General features: G+C 47.1%; 1 protein-coding gene across 2 annotated transcripts; it reads left to right on the top strand.

Annotated features, from left to right (window-relative positions):
- Positions 1-15,116: 15,116 nt before the first annotated feature.
- LOC124684965 (membrane protein of ER body-like protein) lies at positions 15,117-23,988 on the top strand. Of its 2 annotated transcripts, XM_047219228.1 has the most exons (10): positions 15,117-15,633; positions 20,373-21,209; positions 21,364-21,522; positions 21,638-21,718; positions 21,776-22,012; positions 22,182-22,286; positions 22,364-22,474; positions 22,752-22,973; positions 23,089-23,150; positions 23,268-23,988. In XM_047219228.1, the coding sequence occupies exons 1-10, from the start codon at positions 15,390-15,392 to the stop codon at positions 23,748-23,750; spliced, it is 2,541 nt and encodes an 846-aa protein (XP_047075184.1). In that variant the 5' UTR covers positions 15,117-15,389; the 3' UTR covers positions 23,751-23,988. The 2 variants fall into 2 exon arrangements, with proteins under 2 accessions (XP_047075184.1, XP_047075183.1); XM_047219227.1 differs by having other exon boundaries at positions 21,638-22,012.
- The last annotated feature ends 1,541 nt before the right edge of the window (positions 23,989-25,529 follow it).

The following is a 25,529-nucleotide window of genomic DNA, read 5'->3' as shown; positions in this document are numbered from 1 at the left end:
CTTCACACTATGTAGGAGGAATAGATCACATCAATACTATCATAATGATAATTAACTCCACAATCTACAAGAGATCATGATCATAGCATATGCCAAGTACTAACACGGATGCACACACTGTCACCATTACACCGTGCGGGAGGAATAAACTACTTTAATAACATCACTAGAGTAGCACATAGATAAATTGTGATACAAAACACATTGCAATCATAAAGAGATATAAATAAGCACTTCACTACGCCATTCATAACGGTGAGTAAGTATTCGTGAAATATAGCCTAAGATACCCACACGGTGCACACACTGTCACCTTTACACACGTGGGACAAGGAGTCTCCGGAGATCACATAAGTAAAATTCACTTGACTAGCATAATGACATCTAGATTACAAGCATCATCATATGAATCTCAATCATGTAAGGCAGCTCATGAGATTATTGTATTGAAGCACATAGGAGAGAGATGAACCACATAGCTACCGGTACAGCCCCGAGCCTCGATGGAGAACTACTCCCTCCTCATGGGAGCAGCAGCGGTGATGAAGATGGCGGTGGAGATGGCAGCGGTGTCGATGGAGAAGCCTTCCGGGGCACTTCCCCACTCCGGCAGGGTGCCGGAACAGAGACTCCTGTCCCCCGGATCTTGGCTTCGCGATGGCGGCGGCTGCGGAAGGTTTACGTGGGTTTCGTCCTCCGTAATAGGGTTTTCGCGACGGAGGCTTTAAATAGGCGGAAGGGCAGCCTCGGAGGGGGCATTGGGCCACCACACCATAGGGCAGCGCGGCCCCCCCTCTGGCCGCGCCAGGGTGTGGTGTGGGGCCCCCAGGGCTTCCCTCTGGCGGCTCTCGGGTGTTCTGGATGGTTCCGAGAAAAATAGGAACCCGGGCGTTGATTTCGTCCGATTCCGAGAATATTTCGTTACTAGGATTTCGAAACCAAAAACAGCGAAAACAGGAACTGGCACTTCGGCACCTTGTTAATAGGTTAGTTCCCGAAAATGCACGAATATGACATAAAGTGTGCATAAAACATGTAGATAACATCAATAATATGGCATGGAACATAAGAAATTATCGATACGTCGGAGACGTATCAATAATCCCTTCGGAGCATCTGCCCCATGCTATATATGTGTATTTGACCATGCTTATGATGGATTTCTTTTAAGGACTCTAGCTAGATTAGAGGGGAAAAAGTTGCTGCTTTGTTGCCTATGATAATGGATCATCAAATGTTTCCCTTTGTCCCTGGTTGCCTCCTTAATTGATGCCTTATGATCCAAATGACCCAAGTCCCTTGCATGATCCCATTTGTCCCTAATGTTGCTTAAGATGAATAAATTCCCTCTAATCACCATTTGGAGATCAAGACTAGTTCTTGATTTCCATTAGCTAGACTCCAATATTAAAAATGTCTCCCAAATATGGAGACAAACATTTTAACATTACCCCAATGTTATTTCTCTCAAATGGACATTTTCTGATTGTATGCTTGCTCCTCACTGTACTTTATCAATTCCCTACTGATCCTAAGTACCCATGAATATCTGGTGGTGTTCTTCTGCTGTTTATTTACTGTCAACACATGTGTTTGCATGTGTGTGTAAGCTGCTTGCAGATGTTTATCCACTGTTGGCCTTTATTCTTGGTAGCTCAAAGTGTCATGCACTTACTGGATCATCAAATGTTTCCCTTTGTCCCTGGTTAATTGCCTCCTTAATTGATGCCTTATGATCCAAATTACTATGGTACCCTGGTTAATGTCCCTGGTTACTACCAAGTGATGAGTAATCCCTTATGGTACCCCAACTTTGTTTTGAACTCAACCGAGTAATGATAAATTTCTATTTCTTGTTGGCTTTGATGAAAATAGAGATATCCACATTAGGGGATCATGTAAATGAATGCCACTGTGGTATCCTTTGAAGAAAATGGACTGTTTCTGATGGTTTTAAAAGGCTAGGTGGTGCTAGGTGATTAAGTTGGCTACCAAGACTTGTCTCATCTGGTTAGCTGGTATATGCTATGTGTTGTTGCTTGTTTAGGCATATCTATCACTTACTGGATTTACTGGTTCTTGATTGGCCTCTCTTTTGCAGCATCACTTGGTCTATATACCAAGTGATGAATAATCCCTTTGGAGCATCTCGCTCCATGCATGCTATGTGTGTTTGAGCATCTTGACGTATGTCACCATGGTTGCTGGTTTGTTGGTGTTTTTGTACTTGCCGATGATTAGATGGTTGGTCGATCACTCGTACACTCGGGGGTGGAGCCAGTGAGCCTAGTGTGATGGCAAAAATATCAATATTCTGTGCATCCTACCTGGCCTCACTTACTCCATCCCTGGATGTTAATATTTGTTTCGACCAACAAAGTATGAGGCATTCCATTTAGTTCATACTAGCTACTTCTTAATTGCATTGGCCTTTCTTCCATTTTAGTGCTAATGATTAAATTGTTTGGTCACTTGTACACTGCAGGGTGGGGCCGAGTGAGCCCGGTGCGATGGCACAAATATCAATCTCTTGTGCATCCTACCCGGCCTCACCGACCCCATCCCGGAATGTTAATATTTCTTTCGACCAACAAAGTATGAGGCATATGATATCTAGTTGAGATACCACTTGGCTGTTTCTTCCATTTTAGTGCCGATGATTAGAATGTTTGGTCACCTATACGCCGCAATATACTTTGTAGACGGGCCCCCCTTTTCCCGGCCGCCGTTCCGTGAATGAGTCCTTGACGAGACAACAACGCCGACCTGCCTCTCCGGCGCAGAACCACGCCAATCCCAGCCGCCTCCCTTGTGGCCGCGTCTCCTGCGCTCTGCGCTTTTCTCCATGGCCGGACTACGATTGGACACACCGAGGGAATAATGATAATAGCCATCACCACTATCGTCAGACTCCACAGGTGTAGAGTACTTTGCCGCAGATGCCACTTTTCTTCTCTCGCCGTCCAGTACGTGAACGAGTCCTCAATGCAAAGACGGTGCCGGCCTCCCTAGCATCATGCCGACCCCTGTTGCCGCGCTTCAGGCCGTGTCTCACGCGCCCTTCACTCTTCGCCTTCTTGCCCGGTGAACGAATAGACTAATCGTTGGAATAAGGAAGCCGATGACGGCCGATCGCAATCTAATCTTGCGACCGGCCGTCATCGGTTTCCTTATTGCAACAATCGATCTATTGGTTCACCGAGCAAGAAGGCGACAATGCAGGCGCGGGACACACGGCCTGAAGCGCGACAACACGGGTCGGCATAATGCTGGGCAGGCCGGCACGGTCTTTGCATCAAGGACTCGTTCACTGGACGGCGAGGGAAGAAAAATGGCATCTGCTGCAAACTGCTATGCACCTGTGGTGATGGCGATTATCATTATTCCCCCGGTGAGTCCAATCGTGGTCCGGCCATGGAGAAGAGCGTAGGAGACGCGGCCACAAGGGAGGCGGCTGGGACTGCCGTGGTTCTGCGCTGGAGAGGCAGATCGGCGTTGTTGTGTCGTCAAGGACCCGTTCACGGAACGGCGCCCGGGGAAATGGGGCCCTTCTGCAAAGTATACAGTGGTGTATACTGCAACTATGGTTTCTGACCATAGTATTTGTGTTGACCAACAATGTATGAGGCACTTATTCCATTTTGTCATTCCATTTGCTTTGAGATTTTCAAAATGGCGATGATTAAAATGTTTGGTCACCGTACACTCGGGGGTGGCGTAAGTGAGCCTGGTAAGATAGCACAAATATCAATCTCTTGTGCATCGGATTTGGTCTCACTTACGCCATCCCTGAATGTTAATATTTGTGTTGACCAACAATGTATGAGGCATTTATTCCATTTCTCTTGTGCATCGGACTTGTTGGTCTCACTTTCTTCCATTTTCATCATAGTAGGAACTGGATGAAGACCTCGATGCAAGCGAGCCTGGTGGGTAGAGATGAGGGAGCAAAGGAGGAACCGGATGAAGACTACTTTGTATCTCGAAATTGTGAATTTTGTATGAATTAAGAGTTGTATGCAAAATATTTGACACTTGCCACTATATATGTATCTCGATCGGGCTCTAAGTACTATGATGATGATGTTTAATGTTGCTATGTTATATGTGTCCATATTATATCTGTCTATCTGTCTATATTATACGTGTATACTGTGTACAAAACCTGTATAAAACCTGTATAATACACCAGGGAGCACAAAATCGAGTATACTTGTACATTGTTCTGTGGCGCACCAAAATAGAATTCAGTGGCGCACCTATTTCTGTGGCGCAGCTGGACCGTATGCGCCACAGAACACCTTAATTATGTGGCGCATGGTACGGTGCGCCACAGAAGCCCTATTTTTGTGGCGAAGTTTTTGTGGCGCACCGCCCGTGCGCCACAGAATCATGTTTTCGTGCGCCACTGATGAAGCTTTTCCTACTAGTGTAAAGGTGGGGGCATTAGTCCCTATTTGGCAGTCCCGGTTGGGCAACCGGGACTAAAGGCCCTCCAGAACCGAGACAATAGGCCCTTTTTCTACTAATGTGGATAACATGCTTGGAGCCTGGTCTTTGCTGTTGAGGGTGTTGTTCGGTGGACGCCTCAATCCCACTGAGCTCCTCTGCCTGGCAGGGGCGGACAGTGGATGGGGTGCCTTTGGTGGTGGTCCTGACATGGACCATAGAAGCTGGAGTTGCAGCGCCAAAAGATGTTGGCGGCACTGACTCATGGTTGGTGGCTATCTAGTCGGCTGAGGGTTTAGGAGGTGTGGTTGCTGGTGAAAATCGAACTGACTTGTCATGGTGTCGATGTCATCGTCTTTGCATCATTACGATCTCGAATGCATCGTTGTTACAGCTCGATCTCGTCTTCTCACACGGGTTACTCTGGAGGAAACTCTAGATTTGGGTCTCCCAGGTCGGATGATGGCAAACGCACGACACCGTTCTACCTCCAGGGCATCATTTTTGGAGCGGCTGATGGCTGAAAGGGCCCTAAAATGGATTCACGTGGTTTCTTCTACATGGAAGACGACGGGTCTTGGCGGCGTCGTGCGGTGGGGACTCGGCGATGGAAGCGTGTTGATGAATGCAAGCAGCGCGGTGACTTTGTTTATCGTCATGGTGGTGCTAACGATAGGCGTCGAAAGTTCAATGCATTGATCTATGTCCTGATGCACTCGCGCAAGACGGAGGAGACACTACATGAAATGCCTACTATGATGATTTCTAGAGCGTGTGGCACATACCGAGGGTCTATAAGACCGGTTGGTGCTCTCAGCTCACCGTTAGGCGGCTTGGTAAGGCCTCCAGATTTGCATGCCACCAAAAAAAGTAGCTTCAGGTTGATGCATGTATTATTTTTAAGTCTTTGTTAAATAATAATATAATAAAAAATTGTACAGCATTTTGATGAAACGGCAAAGGGTTTCAGCCACGTTTTCCAAAAAAAAATAACATTGCACACCACTTGTTTCACAGCTCAGCTGTTGGCATTCGAGGTCTGCATTACGTGATCTAGATATTCAAACAAAAAATGCTGGATGAAAAATCATTCCATTCTCCTGAATTTGATTTTTCTTTCAAAAAATGACGTTAATCAAGAGTAGAAACATTCATGATCAGCAAGACAGCAACCAAATCGTTGACAAATCTGACAGGGAGACTTAGGGATCCAATAAACTACATTGGCATTGGAATGATCTAACATGCATGCAGCTGGTGCCAGACAAGTGACAGCTCGAAAACTATCAAACAAATCCTAAAGTATCTAGTACGTGTAGCAGCAAAATATCTTAATCTTAGTTAATTAACTCCGCGACATGGCAACCATCGTTTTCTGGTCAGATGCATGATGAGGAAAAACAACAAGCTTTGATTTTCAATCGGTAATAATAATTCTCTTTATAAATATGTTCGCGACAAGACAATAATTAGTCTTTCTCTGTCTTTTCATATATTCATGGGTCACTTTCTCCCACTCTTTCAGCTGTCCAGCACTTCATCTCTTTTGTTGCAAGAAAACCAGGGTGATCATTGGGGATTGCTCTTCTTACACGATGCATGACAACTCGCAGGGTTAGTTGTATCATGTAATCTTTCTCTGGAAGAACCAAAACTCCAACTTTTTCTCAATACTCTTAAGAATTATTTTTTACGAATTGGCAACAATTGGAGCTGCGGTCGATTTGTTGAGCACACTACAACATTGTTGGCGTGACATGACGCTTATACAGGCGGCGCTAAGCTGGCTAATCGCACTACTACAAAATAGTCACATAGAAACGCACAATCTGAGTGCTAAAGACGTTTTATATCGTCTCGATGGCATTGTAGAGTCGCTATTGTAAAGCGTCTCACAAGCGTCTCCTTATGCGCCGTCACAAAGATCATAGGGACGCTTTGGTGAGCGTGTTTACTAAAAGATGGGACGTTTATATGGCATCTCTACAAGTCTAAAGACACTTTCATATATGTATTTGTATATCGTCTCTACCATCCGTAGTGACGTGGGATTGCGTCTCAAATTATTTTAGGTATATGGTTTCTTCAAGCTTATGTTTTGATGCTAATTTTCCTTTTACTTGAAATATTATTTTAGCTTGTCGAAAACAATACACAACATCCAAACCACTAAAATATGTTTCACGTCTTTCTGATGTAGGCATTTCATATATAAAATAGTACTGTTCATACATAACATCAAGAAAAACATATGGTCGTGGAGCATGCACGGGCCGCAGATACAATTGGAATCTTAAATATATACATACATTCTGTCGGAAAATAATATGATCTATCAATGAACTTTCTATTACAGGCATCCCATATCTTCAGTTTCCGTTCACTACTGCATGTGTATATGTCCTTTGCAGTCATCCAACTGACCGGGAAAAGGAACATTCTGCGGTTCACAATTGATATACGTAACAATATACTTGATGTTCAATCAGCCAATTCCGCTTAATCTTCTCCAAGAAATCTGCAACAAATACAGTGGTGACATATGTGCATCAGTTTAATTTTTTAGCAGAATAGTGTATCCAAATATGAAGATAGTTTCATGCTTCAAGCAAGAGTCAGCTAACGAGAATGGCTCTTCAGATATTTTCCATAGAAAACTGAGTACATAGAAAATGCTTTGTTTAACTGAAAATAGATTTATCCATGCCATTTGTTCCAGCCATTACCATGTGCTCTTGTATGTAAACGAATCCAAACTTCACCTGGATCTTGCATCGAGAAGGGCGCGATCGTCTGGAGGATGACGAGGAGCGGACTCTCGCTGGCCGGCAAGATGCATGTGGGTGATGCAGATGTCGCTGTTGGGGAACAGCACGATCCCCTGGTGGCGAGACTTGATAGATAAAACATCTGCCTCGCCAAGGAAGACACCGCCCTGATCTGCATGCAGCTCTGCTAGGGAGGCGCCGCCGAGGATCCGCCTGTTTTTTTAGATATAAGGCAACTTTATTGCCCGACTTTAACTTAATAAAACCAGAAACGATGTTCAGAGTTAACGGATACACATGCTGCGGCATACAGCTTCGCCAACAGGAAAGGAACTACAGACTAACACCAAACGGCGACTACCAAGAAGACCGCACAGAGCACACATATGGGGCGGGGACGACTTCGCTTCAGTGCTGCAGTCTCGATGCTTCAAGGCTTCAGTCTCTTGGTTTCATGGAGGCGTAGAGCTCCCGCAGCTCGCGCTCCATCCAGCACAACCCCTCCTTTTCCCTGCCTTTGAACTTGGGCCTCCAAAGCTGCAGAAAAATCACACATTTGTAGATGAAATCAGCGGGGTGGTTAATGATTTTTCTTTCAATAGTAAGCTTATTACGAATAGTCCAGAGCGCCCAGGATTGTGCTAAGAACAGGCCCAGAGGATGCGGCGGGAGTAGCCCGCAAAGCCAGAGAGGATAGCGTGGAATTGTGGGAAGTTAGCTGGCCTCCAGTTACACCCGAGTAACTGGCGCAGCACCGCCCAAGAAAATTGCGCTAAGGAACAGGTAAAGAAGATGTGGCTTGCGTCCTCCGAAGCACCGCAGAGGGAACAGTCTCCCGCAGAAGGGCCGTGGCGAGTAGCGATCTGGAGGTTGGAAGGAAGTTTATCAAGCGCCAGTTGCCAGGAAAAGATTCTTATCTTAAGGGGCACCTTGGACTCCCACATGTCCTTGAAATGGGCAACCGACGTGCCCTGAGACATCTTGAAATAGATCGACTTAACAGAGAAATTGCCAGAACTGTCTAGGTGCCAACGAATCTGGTCCAAACCGGGGGCAAGCACCACCCCCTCCACCAAAGCACATAGGTTCCTCCACTGGATAGTCCCTTCCTGATCCAAGGAGCGACGGAAACGAATGGCTAGCCCCTCCCCTTGCAAGGCGTTAGCGACCGAGACCGACTCATCATCGCAGATAGCAAAAAGGAGCGGGAAAGACTCGTTTAGAGGTCTAGACTCAATCCACCAATCCCTCCAAAAACTGGTGCGGTTCCCATCCTTAACCACGTGTTTCGCACCTGCTTTAAAGAGATGCTTCACCTTGTGAAGGCTTTTCCAAAATTGCGAGCCCCCTTGGTCATTACCACTGAAGATATCATTGGCATCGTGATACTTGGCCCTGATAAGCCTAGCCCAAATGGTGTCTTCCCCTTGGTAAAGTCTCCACACCCATTTGAGCAGCAAGGCTTGATTCATTTTCTTCGTGTTGAGCAGGCCTAGCCCCCCAAGCTCTTTCGGCCTGCAGACCGTGGGCCAATTGACCAAATGGTACTTACGTTTCGGCTCCGCGCCTTCCCAATAAAACTTGGATCTGTGGGTGTCGAACCTCTCATGAATCCCGTCATGGAGAAGAAACAACCCCATGGCATACATAGGATCCGCCTGTTAGCAGCGGCGAGCGGGAAATCGCCATTGGGGAATCGGACGAACTTGAGACTTGGAGGGGAAAGAGGAGCAATGGAGGAGCGAGAGCGTGAGAAGCCCCACGCCCGCCGTGTGCGCCTCACTTCGGCGGCGGCCGAGTCACTGTTTTTTTTGGTACAGGAGAGCCTGGCGGCGGATCTAGGTTTTGCACAGTTTTGTTTTCTAAGTCTAGTGGAGAGGGAAAACCGGAAAACTGATTAGATGGCGATCGTGGGTGGTGGCATGTTATCTAAGAGCAGGTCTAACAGACCCCGTAAAAGGGGCAAACCCGTATAATAACCGCCGATTTGAGGGTTTTGGCTCTACTCGGCCGTCTAGCACGCCCCGTAAAAACGGCCCCCACATCGTTTTTTGCTGTTTTCGAGTACGGGGCGGGTCGTCGCCCCCTACTTGTGCGGGGTGGGAGCGGGGATAGTGGGCGAAACCAGTATCGCCCACTCCACTGCGCGCGAAGCATTTCGCTGAAGCCAACCGCCGCCGCCGCCGACCGATCTCCTCCCCGCGCCCTTCCCGGCCGGATCCCGCCGCCATGGACCGTCCGCAAGAGCCGCCTACCGCCGGCGGTACACCTCCTTCGGGCGCGGTGGTTGATGTCCCCGTCGGAGGTCCGCCGACCGCCGGCGTCGTGTCGGCCATGATCGCCTCCACCATCCCGTCGAAGAGGAAGAGGATCCCGAAGCAATTTTTCGAAGCACCTGCGGCGGCCGCCGATTCACCGGGCGAAGCGCCGCCGGCTGCCAAGAAGGCGGGCCGGATGAAGACCAAGGCGGCCGGGCCGAGGGGCGTCGCGCCGGCCAAGGTGCGGACAAAGGCAATCAGCCGCATCGGCCTCGCGCCTCCACCGCCCTCCAAGGTCACGACCCCTCCTCCGTCCGTTCCGGCCGTTGCGCCGCCCGCGCCGCCGCCACCCACCATCGACGTAGACAAGGTGTTCGATGTTGAGTCCACAACATCCTACTTGGACATGCTCAACGAATCCGCGGTGAATTTGGACGCCGGTATCGGTGCATTCGATGGGGAGTGCAACGTTGAAGACTTTGATGACGAGGAGGAGGATGAGGGTGACGAGGAGGAGGTGGTTGAGGTTGATCCGGCTGCCGCCGGTTCTTCGTCGACGCCGAAGCCACGCACGGCGAACTACAGCGAGATCGAAGATGCCATCTTGGTCCGTGCTTGGAGCAAGGTGGGGATGGATGCGTGCACCGGAGTGGACCAAGGCGGCAAGCGCTATTGGCAGCGCATTGAGGATCTGTACCACCAGCTGAAGCCTCGCACGAAGAGCATGGCGGACAGATCCTACCGCTCCCTTGAAGGCCGATGGAACATCATCAAGCCGGCTTGTTCTCGTTGGAGTGCTGCCATGGATCAAGTGGCCGACAACCCTCCTAGTGGATGCGTGCCGGATGACTATGTAAGTTTTCCTTGTGTTGATGATGTGGAAACATCACAAGCTATCCATATTATGTGTTGATGATGTGGAAACATCTCCTCATACTATTTTTGTGCAGCTCAAGTATGCTCAACAACGGTACAAGGACATGGCCGACTCGAAGAACAAGGAATTTCAATTTCAACATTGCTTTTCCATCCTTCAACATCTTCCTAAGTGGAAGTTGCAGGACAACGAGCCAAAGTGCAAGAAGGAGGCACTTCTCACCATGGATGATGAAGCAGAGGACATGAGTGGGAGAAACACCGGCAAGCCCGAGGGCAACAAGAAGGCCAAGGAGAGGGTTAAGGTAGAACTTGAAGCAGCTAGCTTCCGGGAGAAGTTGGATCAACTCATGAAGTCCAAGGAGGCATTGACGATGAAGACGTTGGAGACCAAGCTCCTCATCCCCGACAAGAAGAGTGAGGTGAAGCTTGCCAAGGTGCAAGCAAGGAGGGAAGATGCCAAGTTGAAGGCCGAGCTTGAAATGAAGATGATCGCAGCCAAAGAAGCCAAGGCCATGAAGGAGCTCTTGGCCGAGGAGAGGGAAATCATGATGATGCGCACCGACAGCATGGACAAGGATCAGCTGGCGTGGTGGAACGAGACCAAGGCGGACATCATTGCGAGGAAGAAGGTTGCGCGTCAAGCTCGTGCTCAAGGTGAGTCTCCGGCGAGCGGTGGCGCCGGTGGCGATGGATCCGTTGATGGTTGATCACATTTGGGAACTTCCGTGGCTTGAACATTGCCTATGATCGCGTTGTGATGTTAAAACTATGAATTATGCATCACATATTTTGGATGTGCTATGTTTGATGTGAAATTGTTGTGCAAATTGCTGTCTAAAACCCTGTTTTGAGGGGCAGGAAATTCTGTTTTACGGGGTGGGGATACGGGTTCTGCTAGCTCGTCCGAGTTTTCGGCCGGTGAAAACCGGATACAGGACCCTCTACTCGCGTTTTACGGGGCGAAAAAATACGGGACCTGTTAGACATGCTCTAATCCCCCCGAGTGTTTGTTTTGGGACGATTTGGGCTGCGTCTCGCAAAACGTCCTTATACAATGTTCCATTGCTAGCTAGAGACGTGAATAAAAAACGTCTAATCAACAACGTCTCTACGTGATCATTTTCTTGTAGTGTCGCCACGCAAGTATTTCCGCGATGTTTATCGTCTGTGTGAAAAAGGGATACTTCCTGCCATGCTATATATGGTTAGCTCGGAGAGTAGATTTCCGCCGCAAAATATTTACACGGCACTTGGAGAGTCCACCACGACAAGATTAACAGCGGCGAATATACACGTTGTAGTGGGCATCTCAAATGGACGCGGAGCGACCATATACGATCGAGCGGTCGAAAAATATGTCTAACATCCAGTCCTAGCGGTCCAACACATAGTGACCAGGTGGCGAAGATACAAAGACGGACCAAATATGTGCTTTGGATGCATCTCGGCGGACGTTGCACGGTCACGCCGAGTGTCATCATATCTAACCCGGCCCCGCACGTTACGGACATCAAAATCGACCGCACGGATTTGCTTTCTCCTCCCCTTCTTTGCTGCCCTAGAGCGACGCTACCATCCCAACCACACCCCATCGCACCACCGTAGTACCCGACGTCTGTTAGGGCCTCACCTCGTCGGAGAACAAGATCGGAGCCGGCGTAGATTTTTGATCGCATATCTCGGGTCTTTGGTGGCCACACATCAGCCAGTTGCGCCGGCCGGCCTCGCCATCTAGGACCTGTTCGGTCAATTGCGCATGTAGGTTTCCTAATTCATTTTTGAGCCCTATTGTAGGCCACCATTGATCCGCATGAGGTGATGACATGTTGCGTGATCATGCACACCATGATCGTTGAGAATGAGCGTCCTGAAGGCCGCAATGAGCACATATGTGATTTCCAGGGTGAGTTGGTTGCGCCAATGCCTGGGTATGAACCTAGCAGCAGCATCTATATTACACTAATGTTGAAGTCACTGACGATAATATAACATGTCTATCTATGAGTGTGCATATATGGAACATGGGGGCATGTGAACCCACTTTTTGAAAAATTCCGTTTGTGATGTCAAAACATGTTTTAAAAATCGAAACACAAAATGATTTTCCAGATGATCTCAAATATGTGTTCTGGACATGAGTTTCGTGACGAAAAAACTTTTTATTTTGTCTCGGCAAAAAAGTGAAATTTTGCAGGACTATATAGTAGTATATATGTGACGTATTTTGTCTTTTTTAGATTCTGAAATAAAAAAGTGGTTTCTCCGCGAAAACTTTCTACGCACACATGAAACATGTGTACGTACCCGGATATTTTTATTTCAGAATTTTTTAACATTTGGAAAATGCATTTCCAACTAGGGTTCACATGCACCCATATTTAAACCGGACTTTTCCGTCTATCTATAATGGTTTTACCATCTTTGAGAGTTAGCCATACGTCATCCCACTTCATGCAACCTCGAGCTTCTTCAAGCAATGAATGAAGTAGAAGTCCATTTCCTCGTTTTCTTCCCTGTACATATTAAGCGTGTCGAACAAAAAAGCAAAGAAGACAAACATGAGTGCACAAGATGAAGTGTATCGAACTGACATATGCAAGATGGGTGAGCGGCCTGGTCTGCAGTCATGACATATTGTAGCACAATGAGAGTGTGTTGCATCTTCTCATATCTATGTCACTCGACCGTGAGCTGGCGATGGCTGCTCGGCTATGCAAAGCAGCTCCCACATTGTCCATCCCTCTTCATCCTCCCTCCTCTCCTCCATCCCGTGCCACAAGCTGCTATGACCATACGATGGGTGTGTGTGTGTGCGTGTGTGTGTGTGTGTGATGTAGGTATTTTCTCTCTTTTCTCGCTCATCGCCTCCCTTTCCTAGTCAGCGAGGGTCTTGCAAACTTATCTATGTCTTTCAAATTATGGTTACTAAACTTCCTTATATTCGTGTGGTAAAGTAGTCACAAAAATATAAAAATATTTTTGTTGGTCGAATGAAAAGATAGACAAAAACTTGTCCGCAAAGCTAGATTAATTTACCACACTTGGCTAGGAAGTGGATATATAACGTAGCCAACCAATTTTAAATCCGCACGGACACGAATTTTAGTTCTTATATTATTCAAAAAGAAATTTTCATGGAGTTCTCCCTGAGAACTCTCCATTTGATTCATCTTAATAGGTCATAAACACTGTTTATATAAATTGAAATGACAAATATTAACCACTTGCTGCACAGCTGAGCTCAGTTGGTAGCTCTGGCCTCTGGTCTCAAAGTCGTACGTGTTCACACATATCATCCAACTACTTACAAAATGCACTCATAGTCTGCCTTAAGTGACTTGCAAATTCCAAAAATACATGTACTAGACTAGACACAGGTAATATTTTGAGTATTGAGTAGTAACATTTGAGTAATTATTTTCTCCCGGTGCAAAGCACGGGCACTTTTCCTAGTATTATTTAAAAAGAAATTTTTATGGAGTTCTCCCCGAGAACTCTCCATTTGATTCATCTTAATATGTCATAAATACTGTTTATATATATTGAAATGACAAATATTAACCACTTTCTGCACCGCTGAGCTCAGTTGGTAGCTTTGGCCTCTGGTCTTCTTGAGAAGATCCTTCACTGGAGGATCTTCTCCAACATCGGCATGGTGGAGAAGATCCTTGAGAAGATCCTTCACTGGAGGATCTTCTCCAACATCGGCATGGTGAAAAAGATCCTGGAGTTACTCAAAATTAACGTCATTATTGAGAAGATCCTTCACTGGAGGATCTTCTCCAACATCGGCATGGTGGTGAGCGGCGTTACTTTCCCAAGTGGTTTCGTCCCCGGTGGAGGCAGCGGCAGCCGCGCCGGCAAGTCAACAACCGTCGGCGTCGTGTCTAGACTTGATCGCATTTTACACATCTTTGTGGTGTTTTATGTAAAAGCTGGGACCTCAGTTCTAATCTTCTTTCTTGGGGTCCTTGATGTAATTGTACTTCCACCACCGATATAAATGCATGCTCCAGGTTCTTCGAGGTTAACAAAATATGCCTTTACAAAATGTTAGACGGAATTGTAGCAACAAGTGGGGCTGCGGTCCACCTGTTAGACGGAACTGAATGTACAAGGGAATATTTTATCCATGAAATCTATGTACATGAGCCAATTATCTGATGTGAGCTGCAACATGGACTTTTTCACATGGCCATGTAAACTCAGCTCCTCAAATTAACATACCTCCACTTGATCGGTTCCAGTTCTCTTTGAGACAGTGACACTGAGAAGAACATGTCACAATATGATACAGTTTAGTTCCGATTCAACCCTGTTAGTATCTGCAACACAAGCAAATCTGTTCAGCATAACGAATGGTTTAGCTATGATGCCACCTAAATTCCACAAACAAAAATAAAAGAAAAGAAACAAACAAAAGTAGGAGTATTTTTTTTTCGAAATGGGGGTGATCCCCGGCCTCTGAAGAGTATGTTACGAATGAAGAGGAACAAAACAAAATAGAATGTTTCTCAGAAATCAAGAACAAAAAATTAAGTGGATATTAGTTGGCCCTTGGATTCACATTTATATTCATACAAGAAGAAAAAGTTAACGTTATCCTGTCACGTACTCCATGTGACCGAAATGAACAGCCAAGCAGCAGTGCAGGAGCAAAGGTGGGACAGTGCACATGTGACAGGTGGGCCAGCCAGACTGTAGGCAAGGCAGGTGCCCATCACGTAATTGCTTCCCGGCAGCACCAATCTCCAATTCTCCATCCCACATGATAAACGATCCTCTTCCCAAAAGTCAAATCCCATCCCTCTGCCTGCCTGCTTTGACAACACCCATTGTTTTCATCATCAATAAACTAGTAATTAGTTTGGAGAAGGAGCAGCTTCTTGCGCACACATGGCTGCTACATAGAGATTGGGGCTACACCAGTATAAAAACCTCATCGCCTCGTTGGGCAGAGCAGGAGTGCAAGACCAAGAAAGAAAGTGAATTATTAGTACTATTACTATATAGTGCTTGGTGAGGAAGAAGAGGGATGATGGAGGTGGTGGCGGAGCCGGCGTGGGATCAGTTCAAGGAGGAGGTGGAGATCATGGAGGAGGAGGGAGGCAGCGATGCTGCCGCAGGGGAGCTGCTGACCAGGGAGATCAAGAAGAGGCTGCTGGAGCATGCTGCCCATGATAACGGAAATGGGAATAATGGCCATATCAATGGAGAAGAAGCAGAGGCTGCTGAGGAAGAGGAGCAGCACAAGAGTATCTCCTTCGATCCAGCCAAAGGTGACACCTTTAATTAGTACCCTGTTTCTTCCATTGCTGTAGATAAGATGAACTTGCTCCTGCTCGATTCATTTATTAATTTTCTCTTCCTTGATTTTTTTCTTGAGGAGACAACTCCTGCTGCATTATTATGTCTCTAGTACTTCTTACCATTTCTGGCAAGCAATAATTCATTCATGTGTTGTCATATTGCTTTTTAAAAAATCGTGTTCTGTGTCTGGACCCGAAAATGTGGGGAAGTCATCGCTACTGCATCTGTTCCCTCGTTCATGTGTTGAGAACTTGAGATGCAGTGAACACTACTGCCATCAGTTTAGAGGAACAGCGCAGAAGACATAGCTCGCAGGGAAAACACATGCTAATTAAGTACGGATCGGAGGGTAAGACACATATGTCAGATAGTGATGGCTACCAACATCTTTTGGCTGCCAACTCTTGCTTTTATTGGGCCACAGATCCCTCTCACCCAATCTAATCTAGGCACCACCTAAAATTACCTAGGAAATTCGGTGTCCACTCAGAACAGTGATAGGTAGCCTCCACGGCAGACAGATGATCGCCGTGGCCCGGAGGCTCCCAAAATCTTAAAATTTTATCATTGAGTTATGAGCTAGAAAGCTCTGTTTTCTTTCATTAGACTGCAGACAACAATTTTCACTTTGTGGCAATTTGGTTGACATATAACATAGTAAAGTTAGCTTTCTGTTGCTTTACTGAAGGGCTATGGAAGTGCCGGCACTGCGATTGGACGTACCGCTTGGCTAGTCTGTGCGAAAACGGTATCCTAAATCATCAGGGCTATCGCCACCAAATTGAACGGAAATCATTAGTTCAGAAAGAACCGTTCTACGGTTCGCTGAACAGAGGTTAGTATTGTTAGAGTTGTATAGCCCCTTTTCTTTTCCCAGTGTATGAGGGGCTTACCTGCACATTGTAACACATGTACATGTACTGGCCTATGGCCCTCTGTGAATACTAGTTCTGTGAATACTAGTTCTCATTTCTCAACATGGTATCAGAGCTTAGGTTTAGCTACTCTTGCACGTAGCAACTCCGTGCTGCCGCCGATGATCTTTCTGGCGAGCTCTCCGGCCTGCTCCTATCTTAGCCTACTTCTTCTTCGTCTCCGGCCGGCCCTCTCCCGGTCGACCTCTTCTCTGGCTGCTCCTGCCCGGGCAGCAGCTCGCACCGGCGAACTCCGATCGGCCAGCACCGGCCGGTCCCGTCTCCGGCGAGTCCTGATCCGGCCACGCCCCGGCCGTCTCCGCCTCTGGCCGTCTCCGCCCTGCCTCCCTCCGCCCCGGCTCGCCTCGGCCGGCTCCGCCCTGGATCCCTCCGCACCGGCCAGCCCGCCTGCCACCGGCCCTGCTCCGGCTGCCCACCTGCTGCCGGCCGCTCGCCTGCCGCTGCCCGGGGCGCTTGCTGCCGGTCCCTGGTCCGGCTGCTCACCCGCCGCTGGCCCCTGGCCTGCCTCCTCTCGTGCGGAGCTGAGCTGCTCGAGCCCAGCCTCGTGACCAGCCAGATCCAGATCTGCAAAAAAAAATGGCATCCTCTTCGTCTGGCTATGTCAACATTCATCGGTGCCCAGTGATCTTTGATGGTACCAACTATGGAGAGTTTGCTGCCTTTATGCGAATTCACATGCGCGGTCTTCGGCTGTGGGGTGTTCTTACTGGCGAGGTCTCTTGTCCGCCGCACCCCACTGCTCCTGTGCCTCCTACTCCGCCGTCCGTGCCGCAGACCCTTGCTGAGGATGCTACTCAGACTGATCGGGACGCAGCCAAGTCTGCCGAGGTTGCTGCTGATGAGGCATATGAGGAGCAGGTACTTGCCTATTCAGAGGCTCTTGGCTCCTACCGCGATAGTTTGGCTACTTTTACTCAGTGGTGTGATGAGGATGCTAGAGCTGCCGATGTTCTTTCGCAGAGTGTCTCCCAGCTGTTGCGTGGTTTTCTTGCCTATACGTGTCTTTCGGGCTGATTCTGCTGGTGAGTATATCTCCCAGCTGTTGCGTGGTTTTCTTGCTGAGCAGGGCACTCTTGCCCAGTTCTCCTGCCCTGGCGTCCATGCCCAAAATGGCGTGGCTGAGCGCAAGCATCGCCACCTGCTTGAGACGGCTCGTGCGATGATGATCGCTGCCTCTCTTCCTCCTCACTTTTGGGCTGAGGCTGTGTCTATTTCCACCTATCTCATCAACCTTCAGCCCTCCACAGCCTTGCAGGGTGGTATTCCTCTTGAGCCTTTTACTGGTCACACTCCTGATTACTCGACCATTCGTCTTTTTGGTTGCGTTTGCTATGTTCTTCTTGCTCCACGCGAATGCACCAAGCTGACTGCTCAATCTGTTGAGTGTGTTTTCCTTGACTACAGCCCTGAGCACAAGGGATATAAGTGTTGGGATCCTATTGGTCGTCGGATGCGCATATCTCGGGATGTCACCTTTGATGAGTCCCGTCCTTTCTACCCGCGTCCCTCCTCGATCCTCTTTCTTCTCGGTGGATGATATCTCTTTTCTCATGTTCCCTGCCTCACCTCCTCCTGTGTCTCAGGTCCCTGCTCAGCCGAGTCTCTCACCACCTTCTCCTCCTTCGCCCACCAGACCCCCCTCTCCTCCCTCACCACCTTCCCCACCCTCCACACCTTCCTCTCCCATGTCACCTTCCTCGCCTACGGTGGTCCCTCCCTACCCTTTTCATGACTCCCGTCGTCCACGTGAGGATGGCACTGCCCCTCCTGACATGCCCTCCACCTCTGGTGTGATGCCCTCTCCGTCCGAGCCGACTCATCATCTTCGTGCTCGTCCTCGTCCTCCTCCTGATCGCTATTCTCCCACTCACTACGGTCTTTCTGCTGTCCTTGAGCCGACCTCTTATCGGGATGCTCTTGCTCATCCCGAATGGCAGCTAGCGATGGCTGAGGAGATTGCTGCTCTAGAGCGTACTTGCACCTGGGATGTTGTCACTCCTCCTTCATCTATTCGTCCCATCACCTGCAAGTGGGTCTACAAGATTAAGACTCGCTCCGATGGTTCTCTTGAGCGCTACAAGACTCGTCTTGTCGCTCGTGGCTTTCAGCAGGAGCATGGCCGTGACTATGATGAGACCTTTGCTCCAGTGGCTCACATGACCACTGTTCGTACTCGTCTTGCCGTTGCTTCTGTTCGTCACTGGTCTGTCTCTTAGCTTGATGTCCAAAATGCTTTTCTTAATGGTGAGTTACGTGAGGAGGTTTACATGCAGCCACCTCCTGGCTACTCTATTCCCGATGGCATGGTCTGTTGTCTCCGGCGCTCTCTCTATGGCCTTAAGCAAGCCCCTCGCACCTGGTTTCAGCGTTTCACATCTGTTGTGACCTCTGCTGGTTTTGTCCCTAGCGCACATGACCCTGCGCTCTTTGTCCACACACCTTCTCGTAGTCGGACTCTCCTTCTTCTCTATGTCGATGCCATGATCATAACGGGTGACGACCCCGAGTACATTGCATTTTTTAAGGCCCGTCTTCGTGATCAATTTATCATGACTGATCTTGGTCCTCTCCGCTACTTTCTTGGGCTTGAGGTTTCCTCTACCTCCGATGACTTCTATATCTCCCAGGATAAGTATATTCAGGACCTTCTCACTCGTGCCGCTCTTGGTGATGAGCGCACTGTCGAGACTCCTATGGAGCTCAATGTCCGCCTCCGTGCCACTGATGGTGATCCTCTTCCGGACCCGACTCGCTATCGTCACCTGGTTGGGAGCCTTGTCTACCTTGCTGTCACTCGTCCTGACATCTCCTACCCGGTCCACATTCTGAGTCAGTTCATGTCTGCTCCCACTAGTGTCCACTATAGTCATCTCCTTCGTGTTCTCCGGTATCTTTGTGGCACTATCTCCCGTCGTCTCTTCTTTCCTAGCTCCAGCTCCTTACAGCTCCAGACCTACTCAGATGCTACGTATGCTAGCGATCCAGAGGATCGTAAGTCTCTTTCTGCCTACTGTGTCTTTCTTGGTGGCTCTCTCATTGCTTGGAAGACCAAGAAGTAGGTTGCAGTCTCTCGTTCGAGTGTTGAGGCTGAGTTGCGAGCGATGGCTCCCTTTACGGCTGAGGTGACTTGGTTACGTTGGTTACTTGCGGACTTTGGTGTTTCTGCTGACGCTCCGACTCCTCTCTTATCGGACAGTACTGGTGCCATCAGCATTGCGCTTGATCCGGTGAAGCACGAGCTCACCAAACACATCGGTGTTGATGCCTTCTATGTGCGTCATGTTGTGCAGGATCAGGTTATGGCTCTTCATTAGGTGCCTTCCGAGCTACAGCTTGCTGACTTCTTCAGGAAGGCCCAGACTAGAGCATAGTATAGTTTCTTTCTCTCCAAAGTCAGTGTTGTTGATCCACCATGAGTTTGAGGGGGGTGTTAGAGTTGTATAGCCCCTTTTCTTGTATTCCCCAGTGTATGAGGGGCTTACTGCACATTGTAACACATGTACATGTACTGGCCTATGGCCCTCCGTGAATACTAGTTGCCATTTCTCAACAAGTGTTAGAATCTGAAACAATATATACGGCGATATCAGAAGATTTAGCATAGCAGTGATCAGCTTCAGTTCATCTCGCATATCTGCACTGGGTTATTTGTTTCTTGTCATATTATTTCAAATTGTTTTGCTGCACAAAATAGTCTCATATGAAAATAAACTGAAGAAGGTGCTTCACTGCGTCTAACTCTGTACTGATATTGCTCTTTTTGTTTTTATCAGTTCCTCATATCATTACTGAAGTAAGCGCCAGATACCTGGTCACGGAAGCGGCACGATCAGGCCCTGAAGAGGAGGAGACAAATGAGACTCCGAGCCCTAAAGGCAAAGAGATTGAAACACATGAAAATGGCAGCGCTCAAGAAGCTAATGGATCACACACAAATGGTTCACACCAAGTCTCTAACAGCAACGAACCTGAGATTGCAGACATGATGCTTCGGATCGACAAAACTGAAATTTTCCCAGATGAAGTTAAAAAGGAAGAACATGTCACCAAGGCTCAACTGGAAGAAAAAGGATCACAATCGAATGGCTCACACCAGCTCTCCACCGGTGCCGAGCCTGAGATACCATACATGTTTAGAATCGACAAAACTGAGATTTTCCCAGATGAAGTTGACAAGGTCGAACATAAAACAGAGGCCCAACCCGAAGAAAACGGATCGCACTCCAGCAGTTCACACCAGGTCCCCAATGGCGCCGAACCTGAGATAACACACATGTTTCAAATCAACAAAACTGAAAATTTTCCAACTGAAGTTGCCAAGAACGAACATGTAACCGAGGTTCAGCCTGAGATCGAAGAGTACGATCTCGAGAAGATTCTGGATCAGCAAGAAACTCATGACCTGTACTGCCCCAATTGCAAGTCGTGCATAACCCGGAGGGTGATCCTGAGAAAAAGGAAAAGGAGAGCGAGACCAACGACACCCACTGAGCAACCAAAAAGACTGCATACTCAAGAAGCGCCTTTGGCTCCTACACCTGAAAGTGGTGGGCAAGAAGCACCCGACGTGTTCAGATGTTTGTCATGCTTCTCTTACTTCATTCCAACAGGTATCGATAACCGCTTCTTTTTTCAGTTATATAGTTCTTTTTCAGTTTCAGAACAAAGTTATTGTATTTTCACTATACACGTGCTTGTGCATTGGTTGCTTCAACATTTCATTTTGATCCAATGGGACATGCGCAACTTGTTTCTTGTCACCAGGATGTAGTTTCAACATATTTCGAATATTTGGAAGGAGGGACCAACAAGTTGATGTTCTGCCTCCTCCTGAATCAGAGGACATGCATCCATCTCAGAATTGCACAAGTTGGCTTCTGTCTTGTTTCCAGCCAGGAGATAGCCCAAACCAAGCTGTTGCACGTATGTAACAAAATTCATAAATAGTTCTTTGTTATTTATATTTTGAAAGAATGATTCTTTTTTAATTATCTTGCAATCCATGCTTACATAAGCTGAACAATTGAACATCGTGCAGATTCACTACAGACTCCACAGTTACATGATGCAGCGACTTCCGGTGAACATCGTGCAGATTCGCTACAGACTCCACTGTTACATGATGCAGCGACTTCCGGTGAACATCGTGCAGATTCGCTACAGACTCCACAGTTACAAGGTGCAGCGAATTCTGGTGATACGGCCACCACAACAACTGCAACTAGCACATCATATGTGCATACTCATGACAAAGTTGTAAAACCCGAGCAGTCGACAGATGAATTATCTTCTTCAACACATCAAACTACCACTACTATAATCACCACTACAACCACATTAGAAACAGCTACCATGTCATCTACGACCACATCGGCAGCAGCTAGCACATCATCTCACATGTCGTCTGCTGTAGGTATGGAACCTATTTTGTATGGATTGACTGATGATTACTTTTAGGAAATAGACTGCAATGACTATATTTGCATAAAAACACAATGACAAAGAAGAATCAACAGTTTACTTAAGAACAGTATGTCAGGGTGGTGGAATAGAGTAACGAAAAATAGACATATCACATTCAGGAATCATTCACACCGACGAAATGGAAGTGTTAACCGGTAAAATGCCTCCCCTAAAGCCTGCTGGCGATGCTATTTTGGGTGGAAATTACCTACTTGGCCAAGAAGGTGAGTCTGATTAAGTGATTTATTATGCATGAGCTACTGTTATCTAGAGATGCAAACTGATAGTAGTACTTGTTCAGATGTTCAAGGAGCTGCCACAGAAGCCTTCTGGAATGGTTCATTTTCCACCCCTGCAATTGACACACCAGGAGTGAAGGTTGATAGCCCGAATGTGACGAATATTGCACCAGGTGTGGTTTATTTCCCTTTTAGATCTATTCCCAGTTCCCACACTGCCTATCTGCAAAAATAAATTAAGATAAGGTTGGCAGGTATGCACCTACGGATGTATGGAACAAACAAATTCTCTTTCAAGTATCTATAAATGTTGCCAAATAACATCACATAACCGAAACTAAATTAGTAAAAAAAAATGCAGCGCAAAAAATCTGAAATTTGTCCACTCTCTTTTTAGTTCCATCTGGATCTCTCCTGTGTACCTAATGACCAAGTATTTCCTTGTGACAGGTATCATCCCAAGGGGCGACATACTGACTTCGCCGAATCCTCGAGCAGCAGATCCACCTCATGTAGCAGTACCAGTCTTGGAAGATGTGAATCCAGCTGCTCCTAGACCACAACAGAGGGATGACTGGGATATACTGAAAGCTATCGTGTATGGAGGTTTGGTCGAATCCATCACCAGCCTGTCTGTTGTCTCAGCAGCAGCATCAAGCGGTGCCAAAACATGTCAGTTACTACTTTCTTCTTGGAACCGCATGTTTGCTTCACTATTTTGAAATTTTGGCACTGATATATATATATTGTTTCATCTAATGAAATTCTGTTGTTACCCTGCCTGCAGTGGACATATTCATCTTGGGAATAGCCAATCTTATCGGAGGACTTCCTCTCATTTTCCACAATGTAAAAAAGCTCCTCTCCTGACTGAATATCCACTCTCTTTTCCAATGATCGTCACAGAAGACTCACCCACAAACTTCAAGATACTAACATATCCTTTCCTGGTCGATATGAAAACAGATTGCCGACCTGAGAGACATCCAAGACGTGGACGGAAACGACGAACGGATTGGCCACTACTGGGTGAACCTCGGAAGGCGGTCGAAAGCCCAGCTGCACATGGTCATGGCCTTGCTATCATACATCGTCTTCGGGCTGCTCCCACCGGTCCTCTACGGGCTGTCGTTCCGCGAGAGCAACGACCGGGAGAACAAGATGATGGTGGTCGCCGCCGCGTCCCTGGCATGCATTGCCCTGCTAGCGCTCGGGAAGGCGCATGTCAAGAGCAGACCTAGCACTTACTTCAAGACACTCATGTACTACCTGACGATCGCCGTGAGCTGCTCCGGTCTATCGTACGTCGCTGGCGTGCTGATCACGAGGATTCTGGTGAGTTATGGCGTCATTGATGAAGGTGCATCAGGTGCTCCTCCTGCTCCTCCAGGTCTGTCGCTGTTCCCTCATGCAGTGGGTGCAAAAACATCTTCCTGGGCCTCGTTCTGAAGTTTAAAGCTCCTGTGAGCAATGGTGCAGAGAGAGTAGACATGGATTATACGTTCAAGAGAAATTCCCTAGGGAAACATGAGAGTTTTGATTGAGTTGCTAGCTGTCGTTTTGTTGTAATTTTGGAGTACCATTAAGTTTTGATGCTTTTCCGACTATCTTCGTCACTGAACTATGTCCCTTCTGTCAGTTACTTTTAAGCAGGAATAGCAACCAGTTCAGTCGTGCTCTCTTTCTCCGTTGAAGATAGTTCAAACTAGATTAGGGGTGCGCCTTGGCGCACGATCCCGTGGAACTCATGTCGATGAAGACTTTGTGTAAAACTTCGATCGGTTCTTTCCTTTCAGCATTTTAAATATTTGGCTACTTTCTCCACATAGGTTTAACATCTCATGTGATCAAATATGATAGATGATTGGATATGTACATGCTACACTCATGTCAGATAAGTGCACCTTCTCTCTAGGTCCAACGAACAGTTGACAAAGATTTTGAGTATTGTGGTGATCGTATTTATGCTAAGACCATTAAAGATGAATGTATTCTAAGGACATTTGCACAAAGCTGAATTAATAATTTGGAAAGTAACCTATCACTTTGATCAGTATCACATTACACTAATTACATAGCTGAATAATGAACAAATAGAAATGAACTAACAGTAGCCACTTGGCCGTGCAATGTGCTCTGCTCTAATGGAATAACTATCATCTGCAATGATCCCATGAGTGTAATAGTAGTTCGACAATCAGTAAATGATCATATATTCATCGCTGAAGATATCAAGTACAGTGATCTTGGGTGAACAATGGGTGTGGCTTCTCTCCGATGTTGAATACCAGGTCTGGCAGGGTTATATCTAGCTGCTCACTGCCTTTCTCCAGAAATATGATCTTCGTGCCCTTCTTCCTCCGTAGCTTCACCTTGGTCGCTTGAATCTCCTCCATTGGGATTGTTTTTCAGCAAGGTGCAGTGCTGACAGTTCCTATTAAGAGTCTGGCGCAGCAAAGATGCCAAAGCAAGCCTGTCAGAATGGGAAGGGAAAGTCTAATAAAATGCAGTTTAAAAAGAAACATACAACTGAACTGAAAAATAAGGAAGCACATACCACTCATAACCTGTTATTGGAAAGAAGAGCTTAGCAGCAGGTTGGGGCCTTGGATCCCCACGTAAGCCTAGGCATAATAATGGTGCTTTGATGCCAAAACACAAGGCGACCAGAGCAAGGTTCCACCAGGCAACACCCACCTCTTGCCCATACGTTAGAATTAAATAAGGAAGTGTTTCCAATTCAGTAACAATGACTACCTAAAACACTATAAGGGCTCCTTTGACTCAAAGGATTTGCATAGGAATTGTGTAGAATTTGGTTCCTATGGGAAAAATTCCTATACATGTTGTTTGATTCATAGGAACCTATCCTATAGGAAAAATTCCTATAGGAATCTTGTAGTGTAATTCCTATAGGAAAAAAACATTAGCTCATACCTCATGGAAAAATTCCTTTGCTACAATCAAACAAACTTCATCTTCCTATAGGTTTCTAGTAGACATGCCATTCCAATCCTATACCTTTCCTATTCCTATGCTTTTCCTATCCTTTAAATCAAAGGAGCCCTGAAGTGTTTCGGCATCACAGGGATTGCAAACCGGGCCATTGCTTGCCTCAAATTTCAAACTACCTCGTATGAGATCATAGTGATTGATTCTAGTTTTTTTTCCTTAACATATTCTCTTTAAGTGGTCTGGCATACACAAAAGAATGCTTTATTGTCAAGA

This window comes from Lolium rigidum, chromosome 1, assembly GCF_022539505.1.
Source record: "Lolium rigidum isolate FL_2022 chromosome 1, APGP_CSIRO_Lrig_0.1, whole genome shotgun sequence".
In the NCBI taxonomy this organism is placed as follows: Eukaryota; Viridiplantae; Streptophyta; class Magnoliopsida; order Poales; family Poaceae; genus Lolium; species Lolium rigidum.
This window is presented reverse-complemented; position numbering and strand designations above follow the sequence as displayed.

Excerpts from the sequence above, each read along its gene's own strand:
- LOC124684965 (XM_047219227.1), top strand. The coding sequence starts at position 15,390 with ATGATGGAGGTGGTGGCGGAGCCGGCGTGGGATCAGTTCAAGGAGGAG. Across the intron at positions 15,634-20,372 it reads CTCCTTCGATCCAGCCAAAG|TTCCTCATATCATTACTGAA; the intron begins GTGACACCTTTA and ends TGTTTTTATCAG. Across the intron at positions 21,210-21,363 it reads CTCTTACTTCATTCCAACAG|GATGTAGTTTCAACATATTT; the intron begins GTATCGATAACC and ends TCTTGTCACCAG.